The sequence below is a fragment of the Hyposmocoma kahamanoa genome, unplaced genomic scaffold (genome assembly GCF_003589595.1).
Source record: "Hyposmocoma kahamanoa isolate Upper Pololo Valley unplaced genomic scaffold, ASM358959v1 202, whole genome shotgun sequence".
In the NCBI taxonomy this organism is placed as follows: Eukaryota; Metazoa; Arthropoda; class Insecta; order Lepidoptera; family Cosmopterigidae; genus Hyposmocoma; species Hyposmocoma kahamanoa.
In genome coordinates, this window is record NW_020653726.1 from 228798 (window position 1) to 242867 (window position 14070).

The 14070-nt window shown below is 33.3% G+C and overlaps 1 protein-coding gene across 1 annotated transcript in view; it reads right to left on the bottom strand.

Moving 5' to 3' along the window:
* Positions 1-754: 754 nt before the first annotated feature.
* Positions 755-14070, bottom strand: part of LOC113227063 — a 24467-nt gene continuing 11151 nt past the window's right edge. The window contains exons 12-24 of the mRNA XM_026459936.1: positions 10353-10508; positions 9383-9671; positions 9064-9237; positions 8822-8901; positions 7695-7888; positions 7266-7380; positions 6539-6747; positions 6068-6261; positions 5383-5521; positions 4583-4769; positions 2733-2875; positions 1592-1700; positions 755-959 (exon numbers count right to left, since the gene is read on the bottom strand). Coding sequence (XP_026315721.1) covers positions 892-959; positions 1592-1700; positions 2733-2875; positions 4583-4769; positions 5383-5521; positions 6068-6261; positions 6539-6747; positions 7266-7380; positions 7695-7888; positions 8822-8901; positions 9064-9237; positions 9383-9671; positions 10353-10508 — 2057 coding nt within the window. The 3' untranslated portion in view covers positions 755-891. The remainder of the gene's footprint in view (positions 960-1591; positions 1701-2732; positions 2876-4582; positions 4770-5382; positions 5522-6067; positions 6262-6538; positions 6748-7265; positions 7381-7694; positions 7889-8821; positions 8902-9063; positions 9238-9382; positions 9672-10352; positions 10509-14070) is intronic.

Below are 14070 nucleotides of genomic sequence, written 5' to 3' on the forward strand. Positions count from 1 at the left end.
CAGGCTACTTGTCAACTACATATGTCGCGATTATGCGATATAAAGCTCTAAGTGGCACAGCGGCTCTTATCGAAGGCGTGTAACTTTCCATCAGGTGCACAATTTGTTCGTCCCGTCACTTGATATTATAAAAATAAATAAATAAAAAAATTTACATACCTAAATTTAAAAAAATATATATTAAAGAAAAAATAATTTTATATATATTTTTGAATGTAACATAAAAATATCATACAACTAGTTTTATTTATAACATAACAACAGTCGAAAGCCCGGGAAAGTATACAAAATAAATGTAGACCTGTATCGGTCAAGAATTGCAATCGCTCGTAGACTATCAGACACTTACTTGAAGCTACAATGTTTTTCCCCACCTACAGCTTTGGGAGACAACGTTTTACACCGTATAACTGCCTGCTGTAGACGTGTAATTATATTGTAATTAAACTATGAAATCTTGAAATTTCTGTGCGTAGCCAGTTGATTGGTGTCCATGGCTCCGTTTTTCATCTCTGGTGTTTCAACAAGTAGAAGAGTTTCATATTGTTTAGTGTAGTCGCTCACCATATGGTACTGGCAGAAAATCAGCACTGTTTGGATTCTCTCGGTCTACAGTATTTATGCTGAGTCAGGGCCATTTCAGCACAAACTCTAGTCTTAAGTACATTAAAATTTTATCAGTTGTTATAGTATTTGTTTGTTTTTCTCACAGTATTTGTTTTTCTCGCAATATGTGTTTTGTATAAATGTGTATAAAATTAATAATGAATGTTCTATGTGCTTTTATGTTATACTCTGTGAGGTGATTGTAAATGTTTTGTTTCTGTTTGTATTTGTGCTGAGTAAACGTGGTATCTATCTATCTATCTAATTGGTACGCCTATATCCTGTTTAATCAGAATTTGGTTTTTGGATGTTTGTTTTATCACTTGGTTGCTCTGGATTCGATTTTTTGATACCTGAAAAATATGAATTCATATTTAAACAAATCTTTAAAAAACATTTATTACCTAATAAGAATATGTACATCAAACTGTCAAGTGGGTCACTTTATGTTCGATGTCGACAACGTTTTTGTCATTGAATAGCGATAATAATACTCACAAATCATCATTTGTATAGTGTATATAGAATCATAGTGTTCAAAATTCACTTTTTAGTGCTAAAAGACAAAGAACCAAAGTGCGTAGTCGTCATGTTTATTTATTTACACTCGGTTTTCTCATAATTGTATTTACCATTCGGTCTATGTGCTATAGGTTTTTTCGGCTTAGTTATTACGTCATCGGAATAAATCCACGACCATCTTGATTAAAAAGGCTTGAATGAACTGACATTTATAGTGTTGGCAAAAGCAAAATTCCAAATCTACCAACGATTTGCACTGCTTAAAGGGAAACAGGGCAAAGGCTTTAAATTTCTGGGAGGATGTAGTGTACATCATTGAAGTCACTAGCTGTCTGATAGAGTATTGCAGATTTTGACGAAAGAAACGAAAACTCTGATCTCAAACGCAAATTAGGATAGCATTGTGCGTGCATATGTATGTCTGTGTCCATGCGTAATACTAGTTACAAATTTTAAAACTTACCGCCTCCTAAGATCACTTTGACAATATTGGCAAACGGAGAATCCACCAGAATTGCAAAAATAAAGCTGACTATGAAATATATCACATAGCGGCCGAAGAACATATAAAACTGAAACAAACAAATAATGTTAAAAATCACAAAATTTGAAATAAGTACCGACTAGTGTTTTTTTTTTGTCATTATCTCTTTCTATTTTGTTTTGGATGTGGAGTATTTGTAATCTATAATGTTTTATCATTGTCATCCACAAACTGATTCCACTCACTGCTGAGTATAGGGCTCCCGAAGTTTATGCCATTCACCGGATCCGTTGACGCCCTGAGACGCCTCGCATGCCGTTGACCCGCCTTGCAACTGAGCGCCCGACGCTTCTTTTGCCCATCCTCAGCCACCAATCATTCGACGTCTGTGGTGATCCTCACCTTGCTAAGTGTCCCACTCAACTCTATTTGAGGACCATGATTTGAATTCCAGCATCTCCGACTTTCGTCCGTCATCGGATCTCAACGTTCGGAACTCGGTCTATAACGCTGATGCCGAGCATGGCGCTCTCCATGTCCCTTTGTACAAATCTCAGCCTGTATACAGTCTCCTGCGTGAGCGTCCATGTCTCGGCACCATAAGTCATGGTGGGTAAAACACATTGATGAAACAAGCGGGTCCTCAGACATTGTGATAATATTTCATGACATTTAGGCAAAGACAAAAATATTCGCAGCTATTTCACGTCACGAAATTGTTAAATTTGTTATCTTAATAGGTTAACGTCTGTTTAAAATATACTTTTAAATATATCATTTTACAATACACATTTTTTTCATCTCTTTCTTTTAAATATTAAGCCGTATTCATTAGGTTTTTTTATAATATCAAGCGACGGGACGAACAAGCTACACGCCTATCCATAACCGTTGCAATACTACTCAGAGCTTTAAATCGCAAACATCTGAGAGACACTGCGCCTACATTCTTCGAAACCGCAACGCAGTAATGCTGACATTACTGCTTTGCAGCAGAAACGGGTAAAGTGGCAGTACTTCCCTGGACGAACTCTTTCACAAGGAGACTCTACCGCTACTAAAAAGAAAACTACCACTCAACTAGGTGCCAAAAATAATAATTGAAAGAAGTAGAACTTACAAAATTCATCACAGAAAAGTAAACGTGTTGCGAAGTTGATGCAGTTATGACAAATTGTATAGGGTGATGCAGCAAATATATCGCGAACGAAAGCCGAGACGGCAATTTCCACAGTCGCAGTGACAGGAACCAGTTGATCGGACCTGAAAAGCGTTTAACAGCATTATACAGTTTACCCTATATAGAATATTTTATTCATTTTAGGAGTATATATGTCTTCACATTAATCTTGTAAAGTACTTGAGTGGATTTCATGTGTTAGGGGTGCACGAAAAGAGCCTCCCCGCACGACGTACCTTTCCTATTCGTCTGGCGCATCTTGGTTAGCTATCGACGAGTTTACCACGATTGCAAGCATTATAGTATACGCCATCAATAAGATAAGAAAATGAAAAGAAGAAGAAATTCTATCTCCATGTATACATGTACAAAAATTCAATTGCAATTCTCGTAGCAAGTGTTCAGCACAATAAAATTCTTGTTAACAAATATATTGTAGATAAAAAATTTTAAAATCACTGTTATTAATCTTTTCCACATACAATTTATGCTAAATATATATTATGCTCGTAACTCAACAGCTCAAAATAATAATAAAAAAATGGAATCTTTTTTTTAACCGACTTCAAAAAAGGAGGAGGTTTTCAATTCGACTGTATGTTCTTTTTTTTGTTTTCTTTTTTTTTTGTATTTATGTTACGCGATAACTCCGGTATTTGTGAACCGATTTTCATGATTCTTTTTTTGTTGGAAAGGGGGTATTTCCATAGTGGTCACATTTCATTTTGAAGAAAATCATCCACCTCAAAGGGTGGCTGTTCACGCATGAAGATTAATTTTTATAAATAGCGCTAAACTTTAATTTAGGAGTAATTTTTTTTTAAACTTTTAGCAATTATTTAGTTGATTTTGTTATTTCTCCAATTCAAGGCGTTTTTCTCTCGATATACTTTCAGTAAAGTCGTAGTGAGAACCTATTTTTATTATCTCCAGTATCAAGCCCTGTATAATGGCGAACTAGGGGATATTTCAATGAAACTTAGCAAATACACGTAATTCCACGTAATTTTGAGGTCGGTTTTTTTAGTACTCTGTACTGAGATTATTACATTACAGCTGTGACAATTAAGGTTCTCGTTGTCCTAAAGAGACAGAAGACCCCTATGAATCCTTTACGCCATGGATTGTTATCTATTATTTATGTTGCCTACTCGGATTTTAGTTTTAAGTTGTTTTCATCACACTTGCTCGTAAACAGTGTCATGTCATGCAGGCAAAGTCGACCGTAATGTTCTAAATTATGCCTACTGATTTTTTCGTTACATTATCACTCTATAGATCTTTTAAGTAAAAAATTAAGCAAAAAGTTTTTATACTTAAAAAATGTAAACGTCGAAATATATCGCATAAATTACGAGTCACCAACTCTTTCGAGTGAAACCTCATAACGTCATTAATTAATTAATTATCAACCTCTCTTTGGTAGTTTATTATTTACCGCCCTTAATACACAATGCACTATTGTGACAATTAATAACAATGTTTAGTTTATAATATCTTGTAAATAGTTTGTGCTACACAAATTAAAGGCTGTCTGTTAAAAGTGTACTTTCACTATTAATCTATCAGTTGTAAAGGGTTTCGTTGTTAAACGGCTTAATCAGTAACAAATATTTTATGTCGTGTGTGTGTTTTATATATTTTAAATATATAAAACATTAAATGGATAAAACTGCATGTTACTTTGTGATAAAATGTCACGATTATGATACAGTATATCGTATCTAAATTCTAACTGAATTTCTATCAAGTCAATATTTCTGTATTTTTTAGTGTAGCTTTTTTCTCACCTCCATAACCTTCAGCGCAAACAAGAATAAGCCAACCAATTCCCAGTGCCCATACCGGTCGCATGAAGGAATTCACAAAGTTGTCGTAAGTTTGGTTATTAAAATTAGCATTTTTCATTGGCGTGATCGCGTAGAAAGCCGTCCACAACATGCCTAAGTTTAAAATCCACAAAATAAGATTCAGGATCTGTAAAATAATAATTTCTATAATGCAATTTCATTAAGATTATGTACGCTAAACCCATAAACTAAAAACATACGTGACATTTGGTAGTTTATAATATGAAGATTTTTTAATTTAATTAACAATATCGACACGTCTATTTTTAATACAAAATTGTTGGTTATCTGTCGTTAATGTGACATTCAATGGCGGTCTTTCACGCTCCGTGAATTTACAGACATTTTTATGTTGTCGACAACTACCGACAGCTAATTATTAATAAGAAAGGCCGGTGTAGGTCTTCTTTCTTCGTCTTTTCAATCAATAATTAACCAATTACATAATGACAAACACCGCCGCCGCGCACCCGCTCCACCCAGTTTTTTGCTATGAATTGATCCTTACAGCGCTCCGGACGCGTCTGCGTTACCATTAACTAGCCTCTTCTCTTGGAGCACTGCGCTGGTGCTTCTTCGTGAGAGGTGATCGGTAAAATCACGGACCGTAGAAAACCACTTTCAAATCTATACATTAAAACGGTACTAGTCGTTATTTTGTTTAAGATAAGTGGTTATTAATGGAATTGTTTAATAATACAAAATAATTATCACATTTTGTTGTAAAAATTTAAACTGACCTTTGATAATCGAATATTCTTTTCTCGCCAAAAGTGGATCAAATAACCAAAACACATCCCAATAAAGAAAGGCGAGCATCTTGTTAATGTATTGAAGTAATAATAATCCCCGTATCTCGCACCCTCTTCTGGATCCAATCTGAAATCAAAAAGTTTTTAATTTCAATTCTCTTCAGAAACGTGTGATGTTCCCGACCCGCAATAAGTTCTTGTCGTGAACGTTCCTAAGGACTTGTCTAAACAAGATCTGAGCCTAGAAGTCGGACTGCATGGGTTTATGATAAGGATGTATATTTAGCCGTGGTAGCCTAATGGTTTAAGCTTAAGCCGAGGCCGTGGATTCAAATTCCGAGAAACTCAGAGGTGCGAACCTCTGAGTTTCTCGGAATTTATGTGCGAAATTTAACTTGAAATTTATCATGAGCTTTTCGGTGGAAAAACATCGCGATGAAACCTGCACATCAAAGAAGGTTCACAACCCTCGGAAAACGTGTGATGCCCCCAACCAGCATTGGACCAACGTAGTGGGCTATGACCCTCGCCTGGGAGGAAACCCGTGAGTGGGACGTATAAATGGGTTGATGATGATGCAAGTAATATTATTTATAGTAGGGTATTAAATAAATCTATACAGAACATTGAACTTTAGTATAATAAATCAATTTTGAATTTACACAATACTTACATAGGACGTATAGAAGAACCGGTGAAATTATTCACGAAAACGTAAATTGACGACGCAGTGAGCGAAACTAATACACCAGCAATCAAAGCTGACCAGGCGAAGTTTTTTTTGCCTGACAATACCCAGAGCAATATCAGTGGAGATAGAATGTATAGTTGCATATCAATTGCTAAGTACCAGGTATGAGCTAAACACTGAAAGTAAATATAATCTTAAGCAAAGCAAATACATAACCAATCGAAGAAAGTAATTAAAATTCATGAACTACCTAAACTAGCGTTACCTCTACAGTAGTGGACAGTGCCAATGATATATTTATTCTGACAGATTAAACAAACACAAATCATCGAATATTTTAAACTTTAATGAAAATCATTAAATTGACCATCTGTCGAAAAAGTAAGGAAATGATGATCACATGATCTGTAATTAACAATACATTTACGAAGTTTAAGGAATCATGATACGTACCATTGGTCGAATATAATTTTGCACGTAAAGCAACGTTGACCACCAGTTTATTCTACATTCTGAAGTCAAGAACGCTACTACGTACCACCATGGACCATCATGAATATAATGTAGTACACCGACTTGCAGTAACACGGTGGTGGCTAGTAGAGGAAACATTCGTAGAATTCGATTGAGATAAAACAGATGGAGGTTCTTTAATAATTTCACTGTAAGATAAACAAAATGAGTTAGGGAGATGGATTAATAAAGATATCGTGTAAAATAATTATAATTATATTATATTTATCTTTGGGATTTAAAGCACTGATTGGCACTGAAATTGTTATGGACAGGCGTGAGTATCTTACCATCAGTCGCACAACTTGTTCGTCCCGTCAAAAGATCGACTCACAACAAATTTAAGATACAGTACGAAAAATAGCCTAAGCGCCAAATATATAGCTTAACATTTTATATTTTGGAATGTACCTCATACATTTCAAAAGCATTTTCAGAAATTTAATACATTATTTATTACAGAGAATGGGCAATCAAGGATTACCGAGTTGGACAATACCCGTTCCAATTTAAGTAAATAGGCTTGTTGTGTATACTAAACAGTTTAGTATATACATTAACTAAAGAACTAAGATTTGATATAGAAAAAGAACAAGACCTTAACTTTCTTATATTACACAACATTTTAACTTATTTTATATTATTATTACAAAACATGTTAACTTACTACTGCTAATTTTTCCAACAGTAGTGTAAACGAGCAGCAATCCACTTAGCACAAAGAAAGTGTCTACACCAATTTGGGCTGAGGTCAACCAAGTTGAACGAGATGACATAGCCCACTGCAATAAAGTAAGAAAAATTAGTTCATGTCGGGTATCGAAAACAAGCTCAATGTACTGGGTACAGCTGTCTAATTTTTTAACGGTATTTAAACAAGGGAACATTAAGCTGAATAAACTGATGAAAAGTGGTTACTGCTAACTGTAGATATCAGTGATAACAAAAATTTATTCTTAATTACACAGATAGGTCATCAACTTATCTGTGTAATGCTAATGGATCGTATCTCAAAATACAGAATAAATTTAAATTTAGGAAAATCTTATGCTGTAATAAGAGATGAATTTTGCATATAATAATAAACACCAAATACCAGATAAACGTCCACAGAATTAATAATTGGTATGAAACCACTAAATGAATGCGCAAGAACGACCCAAGTCATAGATATAACTCTGATGCCGTCGACACATTCCAAGGCACCGCGAACTGGTTTATATGTGATAAGACGACGAGCATTTGTGTATGCTGAGAACGATAAACAAATTGTATTGAGAGATTTGGGATCTGAAACAAATAATAAACAGCTTAATATCAAGAACATAGTTCTTATTTAAAAAATCATTTAAAGCTAGCTTCTAATAGATGTAATAAAATTATTGATGAAACCCGATTAAATAATATCAGCCAATCTCAAAAAAGCTAAGTAATAACGGGCAAAGCAACTAAAACAATATATCGCGTGGTTGATGTTCAACGCTATAAACAGATCAGATGGAACAGTTGCCGGGTTCTTTAGTATCTGATGTAAAAAGTGCAGAGAATAGAGTAAATGAAAGACGATAACGAAGAATGCGACGGAAATATGACCCGATTGGATGCGACCGTCAGCATTGAAGTGCATAAACCAGAAAAAGAAAATTGATTATTAATACTTATTGCCAAAAATAGACTGCATAATATTCATAGTTAAATTTGTTTTCTTAAAAGATCTTATTTTAATATTTATGTGTGATAAATGTTCAAAGTCGTTTAATAAAGAGACCATAAACTATTCTATTCACGACTTTTCCACAAACCAGGCCATAAACTATTTGTGATATGGCGGTCACTAATTTTAATATTAACGGTGTTAAGTTACAAAACATATCTTTGTTGGAAATATTAGATGTACAAATTACGTGCTTTTCAGAATATTTTGTAACCATTCACTATAATTCACCATAAGTGAGTGAATAAGATGCTCACAATAGAAACGTTTAAGATAATATAAAATTATGTTGAAAATCGAATCTTCTAAAGATAGGAATCGACGTTGTCGCAAAGAATATATGAACATTAAGTGGGTTTTTTGTTTTCAGATCATGTCAATTTTAATCCAATTAAAGATAAGGTTGATTTCTTGAAATGTTTTTTTTTTATTTAAGAATTTTTATTTTAGAATTTGATTTAATTTGATTTGATGTGACTTGCAGATATGCTTGTAATATACAATCTTACCTAGTTTGCGAATATTTGTGTTCCATATATCGTAGCTGGTACTGAGGATGGCTAGTAAACCTATTAAACTGAAGACGACACTGAAAAACAATGCGAGCAGAAATACCGTGTCATTAACATGTGCTTCTTGTTTATCTCGAGTTTATTATAACATCGAAGTATTTTTGAAGTTTCACATTTTAATTTGAATCAAGTGTAAAACCATTAAATTTTAGTTCAAATCTTAATCTAAAAGCACTTACATAGCCACATAAACACTTGGTGCCCAAGGTTTGTCGTTTTTGAACCGACAAAATTGTTCTTGATAATTGATCAATGGGGTTCCAATAAGATTTGATAATGCCCGTCTTGTAGAGCAAGGCTTTGGTAGACAAATAGCTACAGAAAACTGTAAACCACCCAGAACTCCTCCTGTCCTAAAATTTAGAAATGATGATGACGATCTTGTTTTATATACCTGTACCGGTTCTATTGTAATTTCTTATATCGATTGAGCATTCTCTCAATTGAGTTAAATATACTACGGTTTAAAAATAAAGATATTTTAACTTTGCCTCTCACCTTGTATCTTTAAGTTCTATCCCGTCCAGCATATGTACATTTTGTCGTAATCCGTCATATAAATTTATTTTATCTTTTATAGAATCAACAGCTCTTTCTACTTTTTCCAACTCAGACGTATCACCAAAGTTTACAAGCTGAGAAAATCCAACCGATATTTGGCAATATTTTCCTTCTATAACCATATCATCAACTTCTTTATTAATACCAAGGCATTGGCGATAATTTCCTATATCTTGAAAATTTCCTTGCAGTATCCCTCTTGGCATTCTTGGGCCTGCCTCAAGAACTGCAAGTATATATATATATATTTTTATAACATTTTATTATATATACATTACATTTGTCTACAAGCTCACCCGATGGTTATTGAAAGTATGGTTGATGATGGTAATGTTATGTGCCCGTCCAAAAAAGAATTAGACTTGTGTTTAGTCGTGCATTTTACTCGTTCTTTCTTTTTTATTAAAAAAAAGTGTGTTGTTGTCTTAGGTAATTAATATCTAGGATTTATATGACAATAAGTAAAGGATATAAAATGAAATATGCTTGTCATAAAAAAAATAAGTAGCTGCTAATGTTTACTCTTGGTTATATAAATTTATTCTTTCGTGGAAGTAACTACCAGATATTTGCCATCAAGGCGAATTGAAAGATATTTTTACTTTTGTTACAAATTTCTTCTGAGGCGTTCCTAGCGCCCAGGGCTTTCACCACAGAATGTGCAAAACTACTACCACCATACATAGCCCTTATCCATACATAAAATACAATGATTGCATTAGTACCTATCTATTTGTCCAGTTTTTACGGATTCCCCTTGCATTATAATGCCCTTAGGCCGAGAGCAGGATCTGTGGCTTCTGCTCCGACACCTTTTGTAAGAGAAAGCGAAAGTTACCTTTCGGTCTATGTACAATTAAGTCGCAAATTGGCACAAACGCAAATTAAAACCTTTCACAGTACTTACATGTCATCATTAAAAGCGTGTCGTTCAAAGTCAAATATTGTATTTGTTTTTCACATAGCTCCGAGTCTAAAACTTCCTCGTATATATTTGGATCGAAGGGTGGATGTTTGGGTTCCCATTGAATATTTACCACTCTATTATTTCGATCACTATACACTAAATTGATTAAGAGTAATGTGATTATTAACGCAAAACTAATTTTAATTGACATCATCTTTGTCAAAATTACAAAATATCCTCTGTTGTTTATAGAAGTTGATACTAGTGACACGCACTCTGTCTTTTTTATTAATAATTCTATAATATACATCAAGTTTTGTATATAGCTTCTCAAATCTGAATGATTTGTAATTTGTAATCTTATCCATACTCATAATCATGCTTAATAAGGATTAATATCTTTGTAATGTCGATGTAAATTGCGATCGAAAAGATTGAATCTTATTTTTAAATTTATCAACAATATTGTTGATAAATTAAAAAAATATATAGCTGCTTACATATAGCTGTAATAATTTATCGCAATTTTTGTGTCGCATGACATTTGCTCTTAGACACTCAAACATATTTGTAGTTTAAAGATTACTTCCAAAAGCATATTATCAATTTAATTTTAGTGCAATGTTTTTGCAGTTACGATAACATTTATTTCAAATTGGGTTTTTATGTACCAATATGAGCATCGGAGAACCAATACAACACAGAGATGCAATCAAAAAGAGAATCAAGAGAACAAATAGAAACCAATGTGACTTGTAGATAACTCAGAGGTTTATTTATATAGTAACTTGCATAATTACATAGAGCACATAGTGCACAGTACTTGCATGTGGTTACGTAGCTGCAAAAATTGTAGAAGTGGATAAAATTAGCACAGTTGCTAAGGGATTTTAAGAATTTAAAATAATATAGCACGTTACCAAACAGCATCTTGTAGATAATTCGAAGGTGGTGGTTAATTTCAATAAAAGCACAGTTTTAGTATTGCATATAAATTTTTATTTCGATAATACAAAAAACAAACAATATAATACCTACATTAAAAAAGAAACATAAAAAAACATAATAATTTGTAATTCTACATAATGTTTTTTAATTTTATTTATACCATAACAAGACCAAGACCATAAGAGCCCAGGAAAGTACAAATTATTGTGAATCTACATCGGTCAAGGATTGTACTCGTTCGGAGACTCGTAGATATTTACTTGTAGCTACGCTATGTTTTTTCTCATCTACAGCCTTGGGAGACAACGTTATATATTATAGACCTGGATGGTGTAGACGTGTACCATACTTTATAGTTAAACTACGAAATCTTGGCATTTCCGCCTGTAGTGCAGCAGTTGAATAATGCCCAAGGCTCAATTTTTTACAAAATAAGATTCAGAACCTGCCAAATAATTGTTTCTGTAATGCCATTTTGATAAGATTATGTACGCTAAACCTTTTTTAACCTCTAAGGCTAAACCCGAAGATTAAAAAGATATGTGATATTTGACAGTTTTTGTGAAGGCAGCCACACACCGACCTTGTCCTTTGCTATTAGTAATTAACCATTTACAGAATGACAACCAATCGCCGCGCGACCATATTGCACTGCACAAAACTGCATCTGTTGTGGGCAGGCATGTCGCTTACTACCAGGCGCACAACTTATTCGTCGCGTTTGTTGAGTGCTACAAAAAATTACACTATAATCTTTACACACGTAAACTCTTACCCTTAAAATACGTTTTTTTAAAGACTCATAAAAAAGGAGGAGGTTATACATTCGGCTGTAGGTATGTTTTGTGTATGTTTTCCGATTTCTCCGTCAATTGTAAACCGATTTTGACAATTCTGTTTTTGTTTAAAAGGGTGCGCTCTCGTAGTGGTCTTTTTGTCACCAAGTCAAAATCTGATGAGGGGATTCCATGGAAATCGAAAAAAGCCGGTAAGCAAACTTTTGAGGCCAGTCTTTTTTTTTTCAATGAAAAAGTTACAATTAATTAAGTAAGTAGTCATATTTACTCTTGTTTTGTTAGCATTCACTAACGCGTTCTTTAACTAAAATAACGAGAATGACAATCGTGGGTTAAACTTGATCGACGTAAGCAAATATAAAAAAGAATTTCAAGGTTACTAATAACATGTGACTAAGAAGTTCTATTGTATACACAGGGTTATTTTTAAAATACTAACAACCTTGCGGTACTATATTACTATCATCATAAACAACAACTTTTGTTCCATGACTTTTTACAAAACATAATGAATTTACCAAAAATAAACTTTAGAGAAGTACTATCTAACTCTTTTCAGATCTGTATTTGATAGTGAGGTAAGTTCAAATGTGCAGGCGTCTTTCGCGTATACCCATCCCCATCCGGTACAGAGTTATTACTGTTTAGAGCAAATCTTTTGAAATATGTTTATTTTTGTATGAACGTAAATTCTGATGAAATTATTAAAAGTCATGGAACAAAACAACTTTTGTTTAGGATGTTTTTTTTTTCCAATATTAGTAGTGCCTTTACTACACTATAATTACAATCATTATTGTTATCTTTATATATAGAAGTATTAAAATTGATTAGCCGAAAATTGGACTTTATTGTGAAAACTGTTGATCATGAAAACCCAGATATTATCAGCAATTCGTAATAATATTGCGATAAAAATTAAAATATTATTATAAAACGTTTAAAAACAGATCACTTCTGCGAATTGATGAAAATGTAATACTATTAATTACATTGATTGAAGTGACGACATACTTTTCATATAACGTAATAAATTAACCGAGTTCCTCTTGTGAATCACTTCTTGTTATAATTACGTATTCAAAATGTTATATATGACACGTAGTGAAATGAAATAGACTCAAAATGCCAACAAAAAGAATACCATTACATTCTGGGTATTTTAAAAGGTTTTAGTTAGGTTAGGTTATGGACAGGCGTTTAGCTTACCATCAGGCGCACAATTTATTTTTGAGAAATGTACAACAGTGATTCCATAAAGTAGGTGATAGTAATAACTTTAGTAAAAAGAAGTAAATAGTAGCATTGACGTGTTCTTGAGATTTCATGAGAAGAGTGGGTGTAAATTCATACTAAGTGCATTCCCTTAGTGCTCTAACCTAGGCATCCCTCGTAATAAGTTTATATATAACATAAATTCGCACATTCATAATTTGACTTGCCGTCATAGTGACGTTATATTTTGTTTTGGCATTAATAAGTCCCTTGACTTCAAACTTTTTGAAGATAATTTACTTTTACCCATAAGGTATCTGGGACATATAGCCTGTTTGCTATATTTTAATATTAATACACAGTCCCACAACAATGCTCCTACTTTAAGTAGCAGTTTACTTTTTACTAACCATAATTTAAACTAAAAAACACGACAATAAAAAAGTGTAATCGTTTGCATGTAGTACATCAAAATATTCAAGGCTTTTCTGGCAAAACATTAGAAATAAGTCTTTTTTTGCACGATATTTCCGTTGACGTGTTTTGTGTTACAGAACACTGGCTGAAAGACTACGAAGCAATTAACAACATAGAAAATTATGTAATAGTCAGTTCGTTCATAAGAAAGAGCTTAAGTAGAGGCGGATCCATGATTATTATTAAGCGTAACTTAAAATTTAAAGAGTGTAAGGATATCACAAATCTTTCTACTGAACGAAATATTGAGATTTCATGTGTGGAATTGGATCAGTTTGTCG